This window comes from Zea mays, chromosome 3, assembly GCF_902167145.1.
Source record: "Zea mays cultivar B73 chromosome 3, Zm-B73-REFERENCE-NAM-5.0, whole genome shotgun sequence".
NCBI lineage: Eukaryota > Viridiplantae > Streptophyta > Magnoliopsida > Poales > Poaceae > Zea > Zea mays.
In genome coordinates, this window is record NC_050098.1 from 229781960 (window position 1) to 229794216 (window position 12257).

The 12257-nt window shown below is 54.7% G+C and overlaps 1 protein-coding gene across 1 annotated transcript; it reads right to left on the reverse strand.

Annotated features, from left to right (window-relative positions):
* Positions 1-974: 974 nt before the first annotated feature.
* On the reverse strand, positions 975-5964 carry LOC100279562 (uncharacterized). The gene is made up of 2 exons (NM_001152559.1): positions 4386-5964; positions 975-1938 (listed from the first exon to the last, which is right to left on the reverse strand). The coding sequence occupies exons 1-2, from the start codon at positions 5779-5781 to the stop codon at positions 1277-1279; spliced, it is 2058 nt and encodes a 685-aa protein (NP_001146031.1). The 5' UTR covers positions 5782-5964; the 3' UTR covers positions 975-1276.
* Positions 5965-12257: the final 6293 nt, after the last annotated feature.

Sequence of the window (12257 nt, forward strand, 5' to 3'; positions counted from 1 at the left end):
ATTTGTTTCACATATTTGTAATGTAAATAGAGATGGCCAAACAGGCCGTCCGACCTAGCCCGACCAAGGTCCTATGAAGCCCAGCCCGTTTTAGGTCCGATCCGCCAAACACGGTTAGAAAATCGGGTCAGGCCATCTAAGCCCGTAGGCTCGTTTCCCTGTCCGAGCCTGACACGGCCCGATAAGCACGGAAAAAGGCGGTCTGAAAAACGGGCTAAGCGGGCCGATAAGTACAGTTTAGTGCAAAAAAAGCAGGCTTAACAGACTCAGAGGTAAACGGGTCGTGCCGGGCTAGCCCACCGTGCTTAGTTTCCTGTCCGAGCCCGACCCGCAGCGGCATAGAACTGGTCGTGCCAGGCCCGGATCGGGCCCAAACAGCAGGCCTCGTGCTTATTGGCCATCTATAAATGTAACGGGTAACAAATAACGTTAAATAATGTTTGTTTAAGTTTAACCGTAATCAGATACTATACTAGAAATTGATATCAGCCTTTTCAAAATTATCGCTGATAATCGAGGCGAACTATTATCATTATGTTACATTTTATAAAACAAACTAGATCCGATCATGGGCTGCCCAGTGGCCAGCGAACCCGGGGGCCTACATGGGCCACCGCGCCAGGACCAGGACACAACACAACACAACACCGTTCATCATTGACTCATCGTCGTGCGTTCCCTCATCGTGTTTTGTTGCTGCCGCGAAGTTGGCAGTTGGAACAAGAAAACCTTATCCGAATAGCCTGTCTCTAAGAAATCATGTGAAAGCAATGTAGCTTCCCAGTCACACCGTGAGTGAATTCACGGCTTTTCATCATAGGCATGAAGTTTGCGTGACATACAAGCGAGCGGCAACAAGATGCTGGTGGGGGGCACGCAGTCAGTATGGAATGAGGCGGCCGATGATTGGACTCGCTTGGTGATAATAGTTTGGAGCCGGTTGCTTTGCTTTGCTCCCAGGTGAACTCAACATGGACACAACGGTGAAGACTATCACGGCATAAGTGCATCACAAATAGGGATCTAAAGAGAAGCTGAAGAAAAATTACACTTCTTTGCTTGGATGAATGAAGCCTGAAAGAGAGAGGGAGATGACGGGGGGAAAAACGAAAATTTGATCCAACAAAACAATGCCCTGAAAAGACCAAAAAAAAGAGCGAAAATAAAAAAAAAATAAACAAAGAAGAAACAGAATACCAGTGTCCATCGACATGCAGGCACCAGGAACCTATGCAATTGAATCCGGCCAAGGACATTTACCCCGCTAGCTGCGTCGTCACGGCGTCGGGGCGGCGGGAGGCGTGCCCCCCGACCGCTCCTCCTCCGACGTGGCGCGCACGCCCTCGCTCTCCTCCGTCGTGGTCCGGCCGCCGTGGCCGGCGCCGATCTCCTCGACCATCCTTACCACGTCGGGGGCGTCGGGGCGCGCGTCGGGGACCGTGGCCACGCACGCCATGGCCACCTGCAGCAGGGCCACCATCTCCTCCTCGGCGCTGGCGCCCAGGCGCACCAGCTCGACGTCGAACACCTCGGCGGTCCACTCCTCCCGCACCACGGACTGCACCCAGCGGGGCAGGTCCAGCGTGCCGTCGCCCTCCAGCGACGCGTGCGAGGGGGACTTGCCCGTCAGGAGCTCCAGCAGCAGCACGCCCAGGGAGTACACGTCCGACTTGTACGTCAGCCGCCGCGCGTCCACCGCCTCCGGGGCGCGGTACCCGCCGCCCCGCGCCGCCGTCGACGCCGCGAACAGCTGGTGCAGCCCGAAGTCGGAGAGCGCCGCCGCGTCCGCGTCCGGGCGGAGCAGCACGTTCGACGCCTTCACGTTGCCGTGCACCAGGTTGTGCGCCGTGTGCAGGTGCGCCAGCCCGCGCGCGGCGGACAGCGCCGCCCGCATGCGCGCCTCCCAGTCCAGCGGCGTCCGGCCCGAGCCCCGGCTCCCTGCGCGTGCATGCACAAACTCCCGTCAGAAAGCTCAAACTAGCAACACAGGGAAAAAAAATACACCTGCAAACCTTCGCAATGACTTAGCGACACCATCCAAATGACAACTGAGCAACACAACCAAGTTTTTTATTACACGTAGCAACAGAAGTTCAAGTTCACAAAATCCATGCGGCTGGCTGGCACTAAAAAGCAAAAAATGAAGATTTGTTTATTCTGCCGGTGAGTCGACAATCATGTTGGACAGGTATGAAAACCACAGGGGTTTGTCACTGCTCACCGTCAGGGAATTTGTGACGGTCACACACATAAACAAACGTTGTGCAGACTGGAATGCAGAGAACTAGCTAGCTAGTGCATCCAGCGTGGAGAGGACAAGACATGAGCAACTAACTGGTCAAGTAGAAAAGTAGGGTTGGACAGCGGCATCAAGCACACAACAAGGGATAAACAAAACAAAAAAAAAATCATGGCCGTGGTAGGTTGATTAGGTCTACTGAGAAACCGATCTAAGAAACTAAACGGTCTAATTAGAATAGCGCAGCACACAGGGCATTCATAAGCGCATCTGCTAGATGGACTGGTAGGACGTGACAGGCCAGCTACAACGCCGAACTAGTAGGTCGCATAATTGCACGGCCAAACAGACACACAAAAAAAAAAAGAGGCTGCGCGAGCTGTATTTTTGACTCGAGCGATCGACGGGCTTCTTCAAGGAAAACAACGAGGCTGTGAGCAACGTTGACTGGCAGTGGACCACACGGCAGAGGCATTACCGTGCGTGTTCCTGCTAAAGGCTGCTATAAAACGGCAGTGGCAGCTACGGTAGTCAGTGCACAGTGCTGTGGACCACCGCGATACAGCTACGGAGTACTACAATACTGTGGCATTGACGCATTGTGCATGTTACTCCAGCTGTACAAACTACAAAGTTGAGAGGATTTTTTTCCCTGTCCACAGGTGTGGCATCCATTGTCCCTGTCCGTTTTTTTCCAGGATGGGTAACCGGCAACAACCTCAGCGCGTGCATCCAGCGTCCATGGATCGGGAGGGGGAGGAGACCCCCTGGACCGTGGGCACGCAGGGGAATAATGAGCCACGTCCTCCTCCTCCCGGGGTGGAAGGAGAAGGCGGAGGGCGGGGGTTGAAGAAGGTCTGAAGCTGCGCTCGCCGGTCGCCAGCACGAAGCGAGCGCGGCCAAAGAGCCCAAGACCCCACGACAACTCACGCCCGCATTACTCTACTGTCCTCCACCATATATCCCATCGCCAAAGTGCTACGCGTACAGGGAGTTCCTGTGGCAGAGCGAGGGTAGTTAAAGTGGAGAGCACCGGACAGCTTCCAATTTGCAACCGGTCCCCGGAGCATATTTGCAACTTTTCCTACTGCTGCTGCATGTACGCTGTAGGATCAAATGAGCAGAGTACCGGGAACAAGATATGGCGCCAGGTGGGTACCGTACAGTACAAATACGCAGGGTCGTTCCTCACGTGCCAATAACTGCGGCGCGCCATTGCGTTGCGTGCCCGTAGCGGGTTTCTGCTGTTCTGGATCGTTCAGCCAGAGGCTTGCTGGTCGCAATGCGACGGCTACCAATAATAAATGAGCGAAACAATTCTCGCCCACGGGGCGCACCCATCCGTCCGCCGTGACCATCCACGGGGGGGGGCCGGCAAGGCCAGGGCGTGGCAGGACCACGACCATCGGAGGCTTTACAGGCAGGGCAGGACCCTCACGCGGGCTCATCACTGCTGCGCACGACGCCCGCACCGCACGACGCCACGCCACCACCACTCCGTCCGCACTGCCTCGTCGGGCGGGCAGCATCTCTCTCTTCCATCGCATCGCAGAAAAGCACGGGAAAAAACAAAGCGGGACGAAGAAAAGCGCGCGAGAACCACCGCCACCACTCACCACCACCTGCCAGGACGGCGAAGCGGTCGCGGCAGCCTACCAACAACCTACGATCGATCGCCCGGCCATCAAAGCCGGCCTGTTCCGGCAGAATTCCCCGCGTTCAATTCAAGCGCGCCGCCGTGCGCGATGCGACGGAGACCGTACCGACGTGACGACGCGGGTTGCCCGAATTAAATTTTGACAAGGAGATGCTCTCTGATGGTGGATTCCTCGCACAGTCCTGCACGGATTGGTGCTGTTGGTAAATGCTGCGTTCCAACGCGCGAACGAAGGAATGAGTGGCGCTGCCGATCCGGCTATCCGAGGCGACGACTTGGACTTTGAAATCCCGCCCCGGAGTCTCCGGGTCCCTCTCTCTCCTCGCCGTCGCCGCAGTCCCTCTCAGCTCTCAAGGCGGTAAACAAAACCCCAGTCGCGACGCAAAATCGAAGCAAATGCAGCAGCAACGCCGCGACCGCGACCCGATGGACGGCGACGCAATGCAAGCGCGAGGAAGAGGTCGGATAGTGTGGGCAGTGGGCACTGACCGTGGAGCATGGCGGAGAGGCTGCCGTTGGGGAGGTAGTCGTAGACGAGCAGCTTCTCGTCCTTGGAGAAGTAGTAGGCGCGGACGGGGAGCACGTTCCGGTGCTCCACCCTGCCGACCGCCTCCATGTGCGCGTCGAACTCGCGCCGCTGCACCGCCACGTCCTTGAGCCGCTTCACCACCACCGTCGTGCCTTCCTCCAGCACCGCCTTGTACGACGTCCCCACGCTGCCTTTGCCCAGCACCTCCGCCGACGCGCGCAGCAGGTCCTCCAGGTCGAAGCTGTACCCGGCGCCCTTCCCCACGAACACCAGCCGGCTCTGCTCCCCCGCGGCGCCGCCCGCCGCCGCGGCTGCGACGGCCGCGGCAGACCCGGACGCGCCGCCTCCGAGGTCCTCCTTGGACGAAGACGTCATGCCGCCGCCCTCGCCGGACGCCGGCGGGGGCTGGCCCCTGGTCGCTCCCGAACCCGCCGCCGCCGCCGCGGACGACGTCGCGGCCTTGGGCCCCTCACGGGCGCCGGCGCTCCGACGTTTGGACACCGCGCAGAGCACGACGGCGATGAGGAGGAGGAGCCCCACCACCACGCCGCCCACGACGATGCCCGCGATTGCGGCGCCGGAGAGCTTCCGCCTCTTGGAGGAGCCCGTCGCGGGGCCAGGGCTAAGCCCGGGCGATGGTGCTGGGGGAAAGAACGAGCTGCTGCAGGGCGGCAGCGGGTCCCCGCAGAGCTGGAGGTTTCCGGCGAAGGATTCCCGCGGGAAGTGCGAGAGCGATTTGGGGATGGAGCCGTTGAGGTTGTTGTCGGAGACGTTCAAGGCGCCGAGCCCCGCGATGCTGATGCTGGGAATGCTCCCGGAGAGGTGGTTGCCGTCGAGCTTGAGCACTCGCAGCGCGGTGAGCTTGTTGAGCGCGAAGGGGATGGAGCCCGAGAGGTTGTTGTGGGAGAGCACGAGGCGCTCGAGGCCGCCGAGCTTCTGGATTCCCGTCGGGATGGGGCCGGAGAGCAGGTTCTGTTGCAGAAACAGCGCCTTGAGGCTGGCAAGCTGGAGCACGTCGTCGGGGACGGTCCCGAGGACGCGGTTGGAGCGGAGCGAGAGCACGCGGAGGTTGGTGAGCCGGCCGAGCGTGCCCGGCGGGATGGCGCCGACGAGGCCCACGCCCGGGAGGCGCACCTCGACGACGGTGGAGTTGGCGTTGTCGCACGTGACCCCGACCCAGCCGCACGCCGGGGTGGAGGCGTTCCACCCGAGGCGGCGCTCGTGCGGGGTCGCGGTGAGGAACGCCAGCAGAGCGGACCGCTCGCTCGGCGGCGGCTCCGCGACGGCGCAGCACGTGAGGGCGGCGACCGCGAGCAGGGCCGCCAGCGCCGCTGCGGGCACGCTGGGGCCGGCCATTGCGACGTGCGGCGGACGCGGCTACGGGCGAGGCATTGGGGAGGAGGGGGACCTGGAGCTGGAGCTGGATCTGAAGCTTTTCTCCTCACTGGCTGGCGCTGCCGTTTTCTTTTTTGTGCGGACGGTTTTTTTTCTTCTTCTTCTTGTGTTTGCTTCTCTCGGAGTCTGAGGTGGGAAATTTCGGGAGGAAGAGAGGGAATGTGCGCGTGATAGCTGTAGGCTGTTTTTATGCGCGCGGGACGGGGAGTGTGGTGTGGGATCGAGACGGCAAGGACAGTGGCGGCACCCGTGAGGCCGTGACGGCTTCTTGTGCCGCTCTGGCCTGCTACTGCTAGTACTACTAATCAGCAAGTAGTCAGTGCGCGCTGAAGCCGCCGGCGGCATCGGTAGCTGCCTCGACCGGCGTGTGTCTCCGTCCTCCGCCTGCGCTTGGTGGTTGAGCTGGCCCTGCCCGGCGTGTGAACCGTGAACTGGATGCTGCTTTGTGCTCTCCCCACCGCGGTCGCTTGGATGTGCTTGTCGTCCAGCTGGAAGTGACACGTTGGCATGCAAACACGCCGTGCGCCATGCTTTTTTTTTCTCCACAAAAATGATAATGATGCGAGTACATCTACTTCCTCCGTTGCATCATATATACCCGTTCCATAATAGTTAACATTATAGACTCACGGCAAAGATCAATGGAGAAAACAAAAGACCAAAATCTTCACTATTATAAAGCACTAGTTTTTCTTTTTCCACGTCCACCAACTTATACGGTGGGTCAAATTATGCACAAGTGAAGTTTTAAACCTTGGTTGTTGGCTCTACGTTCACATCCACATAACTAACAAGAACTCATAGTTTTGTGTTTTATTAAAACAAAGTCCTATGATATGGAGAAACCGTAGCGATGCACGGGGGCATCTTACTGGTACTCTTAAAATGTACTAGAAAAAAATATTGAGAGAAGAGAGAAAGATGTATTAAAAACGAGAATAACAATTATTTCTAGCATAATTTTTTAAATCTTGTGCATCGAGTATTTTCTAATAGATGTAGTATAGGAATATAATAAAGCGAAAACCCAGTTGCACCGATCGGGTATCTTGGAGAGCTTTTTTACTTTCAGGCCTTGCCGTCATGGGTCCTCACGACGACGTGATCCTTTTACGCGCCGCGCACGCAGGCCGCACGCACGCACGCACGCAGGCTTTCGGCGGTGCTAAAGGAACAGGGGACTGTTGTTTGCCAGCAAACTCATGCACGATCGATTACTGCTAGTATATATACAAATCGAATCTGCGGTTTGCCTGGCCCCAAAGAACAAGAAAGAAATCTCGGAACGAAACGGATAACCGCGTGCCAGCACGTACGTCGCCGACGGTTAACCGGCGGTTTACGCCAAACGCGGCCACACGGGCCGCGTCCCAATCGATGGCCGGAGAGTATTCGAGAGGTCGAGGCGGACGCTCGCCGGTCTCCGTCCGTGCGTCGGGGTCTGGACTGGATTAGGCGAGCAACCGGGAGCACATTAGCCACCAACGCACCCACACGGGCGCGCGGTCACACACACACACAAGCAACGTGGTGGCGGCGGCGGCGGCCTCGATCCGAACCGCAAGCACCACCAGGATGACCAACCAAATCAGCTCTAATTGAAGGCTTGGGGGCGAAGCGAGTATGGGGGTGGGGTACGTCGACGTGTGTATGGGTCACCGCCGCCGCAAGCCTCGTGGGAGCGTGTGGGACACGATGCAATGCAACAGCAACACCCTTGTTTTCGAGTGCGCCATCATCATCCGCTTCAGTACGGTTGGCGTCTTGCCTCCGAGGGCCTGATGGCGCCATGCGTTTGATTTGACGAGCATGAGCCCGCTGTCAGGCCTGCCTGCCTGCCCCTGGATCTCGATGACTCGATGAGTGCTGGTCGGCGGCGTACGTAATTGCCGCGCAGACCCCTCACCGCCGCTCGACAGCGAGACCAGAACCAGATCGGCTCCCGTTGCCATCGTTGGCTCGCATCTAAAAACCGTACCTGTTGGGTGTTCTCGGCTCGGTCTCTTGTAAGAGTATAGTATCCAACAATAGCTCCTAATCAATACTTTTCAAAATTTATTTTTAAAGAATATCACAGACAAACATGTTCAACATATCATAATATGTGCTCCTAATTTTCCATGCCTCCATATATATATATATATATATATATATATATATATATATATATATATATATATATATATATATATATATATATATATATATATATAGTATATTAGGAGCCCTGGGCTTCCAATAACTAAAGGAAGCCCGGACCAGACAGTGCAATCCGGTCGAGCCGGACCACATCCGGATGTCTATAAAACAGGACCCGGAGTGCTAGGGTTCAGTTTTTCACGCCCCATCTCGATTCATTAGCGACGGCGGTTGCCCGATAGCGCGCGCGGCGGTGTACCCCAGCCAGTGGCTGCGGTGGTCGTGGCTCCCCGACCTCGACATGCGGTGGCGGCGGTTCCCTGGCTGGCGGTGGCGGTCCCCGATCCAGAGGGCGAGCGGCGGCGGATCCCAGGCCGGTGGCCGCAACTCCATTACCTCGACGCGCGGTGGCGGAGGTTCCTCGATCCGCAGCGAGGCCCTTGTGCAAGCAAGTGGCGGCGTCCCCGAAGCCCCGAGGAGGCGGCATTTCCAAGGCCGGCGAGCAAGCGACGTCGACGTGCGAGTAGCGACGGCGACGCATGAGGCGCGATGTTCGAGCGAGCGACGTCACGGAAAGGGCGATATGCGCGCAGCGATGATCGCGCGTGACATCCTCCGATCCGGCGCATTTTTCTTTTCGTTTATTGTGTTTTATGCCTACCACATGTATTATTTACGCTAAAAACTGTATGATTTTATGCTTTAACACAGAGTTCGTATACCAGTTTACTGCATGCACATTGGAAAGACAATTTCTTGATTTATGTTGTTCTTAATTTACGCGCATGCAATGGAAACTCCCACGATTTTGCCATAATTTTTGGATCTGTATAAAAATAGAAACCGCATGCATGCGACTGCCATGTTTTTCGGATCTGTCATAAAAATAGGATCTTAATAACAACCTACTAAAGCTATCAACCTCTAATTGACTCAGTATTTACGCTTATAATTGAGGGATTTTATGCTCAAAACTTAAGGTTTTTACGCTCCACCCGGAGATGCGTCCACCAGTGAACAACATGCCAGATTTTTTACACAGTGTAAGGAATTGCATAAATACCTACACCGTGTAGTATAATTTGTATCAGTATATATCATAAACTAGATTTAATGTGTTTTAGCTGCATGGCTGTTGGAGGGATCTTATATTTATGAAGGAAATAAAACATTAAATACGATTTTTTGTTTCTATGCGTGTAATTCATTTCCTTTCATTGCACATTATTTTTATCATAAATTCGTGTGCATGCAGCTGGTAACAGATTTTTACGCAGTATATCGAATTGCATAATTATTAACACAGTGTAGCATATTTAGTCTCAGTATATATCATAAAATGGTCCTTACGCGTCTAGCTGCATGGCTGTTGCGGCGATCCTAAATTTATGGAGGAAATAAAGGATTTAAAAACAGAAACTGCCGCACATATCTTTCCTAAATTTATGTGCATGCATTGGATCGTGTTTGACTCATGCATGCATTCCTTTTTTTGCGCTAACAGACGTGGGGCAGGTGGCGCACCCGACAGCCTGTTTGGGCGCGCTGGTTGAACCAGTTTGCAGGGGTGGTCGGCCTGGGCTTCCTTTAACTATTGAAAGCCCAGGGCTCCCGTTATACCTGCCCTATATATAGTTTATATATTAGGAGTGAAAGGGAATTAGGCTTACACCTAGTTCCTATATAATTTTGGTGGTTGAATTGCCCAACACAAATCTTTGGACTAACTAGTTTGCCCAAGTGTATAGATTATACAGGTGTAAAAGGTTCACACTCAGCCAATAAAAGGACCAAGTTTTGGATTCAACAAAGGAGCAAAGGGGCAACCGAAGGCACCTCTGGTTTGGCGCACCGGACTGTCCGGTGTGCCACCGGACAGTGTCCGGTGCACCACCGGACAGTGTCCGGTGCACCACCGGACATGTCCGGTGCACCAGAGGACTCCATCGCGAACTCGCCACCTTCGGGAATTTCCAGAGGCACTCGGCTATAATTCACCGGACTGTCCGGTGTACACCGGACAGTGTCCGGTGCGCCAAGGGAGGTCGGCCTCAGGAACTCGCCAGCTTCGGGAAAAGCCAACGGCTCGTCCACTATAATTCACCGGACTGTCCGGTGTGCACCGGACTGTCCGGTGCGACTCCGGAGCAACGGTCATCTCCGCGCCAACGGCTCTCTGCCGCGCATTTAATGCGCGCTCTGCGCGCGCAGGAGTCAGAATCGCCCATGCTGGCACACCGGACATCAAACAGTACCTGTCCGGTGTGCACCGGACACCCAGGCGGGCCCACAAGTCAGAAGCTCCAACGGTCAGAATCCAACGGCAGTGATGACGTGGCAGGGGGCACCGGACTGTCCGGTGTGCACCGGACTGTCCGGTGCGCCATCGAACAGACAGCCTCCCAACGGCCACTTTTGGTGGTTGGGGCTATAAATACCCCAACCACCCCACCATTCATAGTATCCAAGTTTTTCCACTTCTCAACCACCTACAAGAGCTAGGCATTCAATTCTAGACACATTCAAAGAGATCAAATCCTCTCCAATTCCACACAAAACCCTAGTGACTAGTGAGAGTGATTTGCCGTGTTCATTTGAGCTCTTGCGCTTGGATTGCTTCTTTTCTTTCTCACTTGTTCTTGTGATCAAAACTCCATTGTAATCAAGGCAAGAGGCACCAATTGTGTGGTGGCCCTTGCGGGGAAGTTTTGTTCCCGACCTTGATTTGAGAAGAGAAGCTCACTCGGTCCGAGGGACCGTTTGAGAGAGGGAAGGGTTGAAAGAGACCCGGCCTTTGTGGCCTCCTCAACGGGGAGTAGGTTTGAGAGAACCGAACCTCGGTAAAACAAATCCGTGTGTCACACTTCATTATTTGCTCGCGATTTGTTTTGCGCCCTCTCTCGCGGACTCGTTTATATTTCTAACACTAACCCGGCTTGTAGTTGTGTTTATATTTGTAAATTACAGTTTCGCCCTATTCACCCCCCTCTAGGCGACTATCAATTGGTATCGGAGCCCGGTGCTTCATTAGAGCCTAACCGCTCGAAGTGATGTCGGGAGATCACGCCAAGAAGGAGATGGAGACCGGCGAAAAGCCCACTACAAGCCACGGGAGCACTTCATCGGAAGAGTCCCGCACCAAGAGGAAGGAGAAGAAGAAGGACTCCTCCAAACGAAAGGAGAAAAAGTCTTCCTCTTCTCACCACAAAGAGAAGAAGGAAAAATCTTCTTCCCACAAGCCGCATCGGAAAGGCGACAAGCACAAGAGGATGAGGAAAGTGGTCTACTACGAGACCGACACTTCATCAACATCGACCTCCGATTCCGATGCGCCCTCCGTCACTTCTAAGCGCCAAGAGCGCAAGAAGTATAGTAAGATCCCCCTACACTACCCTCGCATTTCCAAACATACACCTTTACTTTCCGTCCCATTAGGCAAACCACCAACTTTTGATGGTGAAGATTACGCTAGGTGGAGCGATTTAATGCGATTTCATCTAACCTCGCTCCACAAAAGCATATGGGATGTTGTTGAGTTTGGTGCACAGGTACCGTCAGTAGGGGATGAGGACTATGATGAGGATGAGGTGGCCCAAATCGAGCACTTCAACTCTCAAGCAACAACAATACTCCTAGCCTCCTTGAGTAGAGAGGAGTACAACAAAGTTCAAGGGTTGAAGAACGCAAAGGAGATTTGGGATTTACTCAAGACCGCGCATGAAGGTGATGAGCTCACCAAGATCACCAAGCGGGAAACGATTGAGGGGGAGCTCGGTCGGTTCCGGCTTCGCAAAGGGGAGGAGCCACAACACATGTACAATCGGCTCAAGACCTTGGTAAACCAAGCGCGCAACCTCGGGAGCGTAAAATGGGATGACCACGAGGTGGTTAAGGTTATTCTAAGATCTCTTATTTTCCTTAACCCTACTCAAGTTCAATTAATTCGTGGTAATCCTAGATATACTAAAATGACCCCCGAGGAAGTTATCGGGAATTTTGTTAGTTTTGAGTGCATGATCGAAGGCTCGAGGAAGATCAACGAGCTTGATGATGCCACCACATCCGAAGCTCAACCCGTTGCATTCAAGGCAACGGAGGAGAAGAAGGAGGAGTCTACACCAAGTCGACAACCAATAGACGCCTCCAAGCTCGACAATGAGGAAATGGCGCTCGTCATCAAGAGCTTCCGCCAAATCCTCAAGCAAAGGAAGGGGAAGGACTACAAGTCCCGCTCCAAGAAGGTTTGCTACAAGTGTGGTAAGCCCGGTCATTTTATTGCTAAATGTCCCATATCTAGT

Coding starts and splice junctions, on each gene's coding strand:
- LOC100279562 (NM_001152559.1), bottom strand. CDS start 5,781: ATGGCCGGCCCCAGCGTGCCCGCAGCGGCGCTGGCGGCCCTGCTCGCG. Junction 1,939..4,385: donor CCTCTCCGCCATGCTCCACG/GTCAGTGCCCAC, acceptor ATGCACGCGCAG/GGAGCCGGGGCTCGGGCCGG.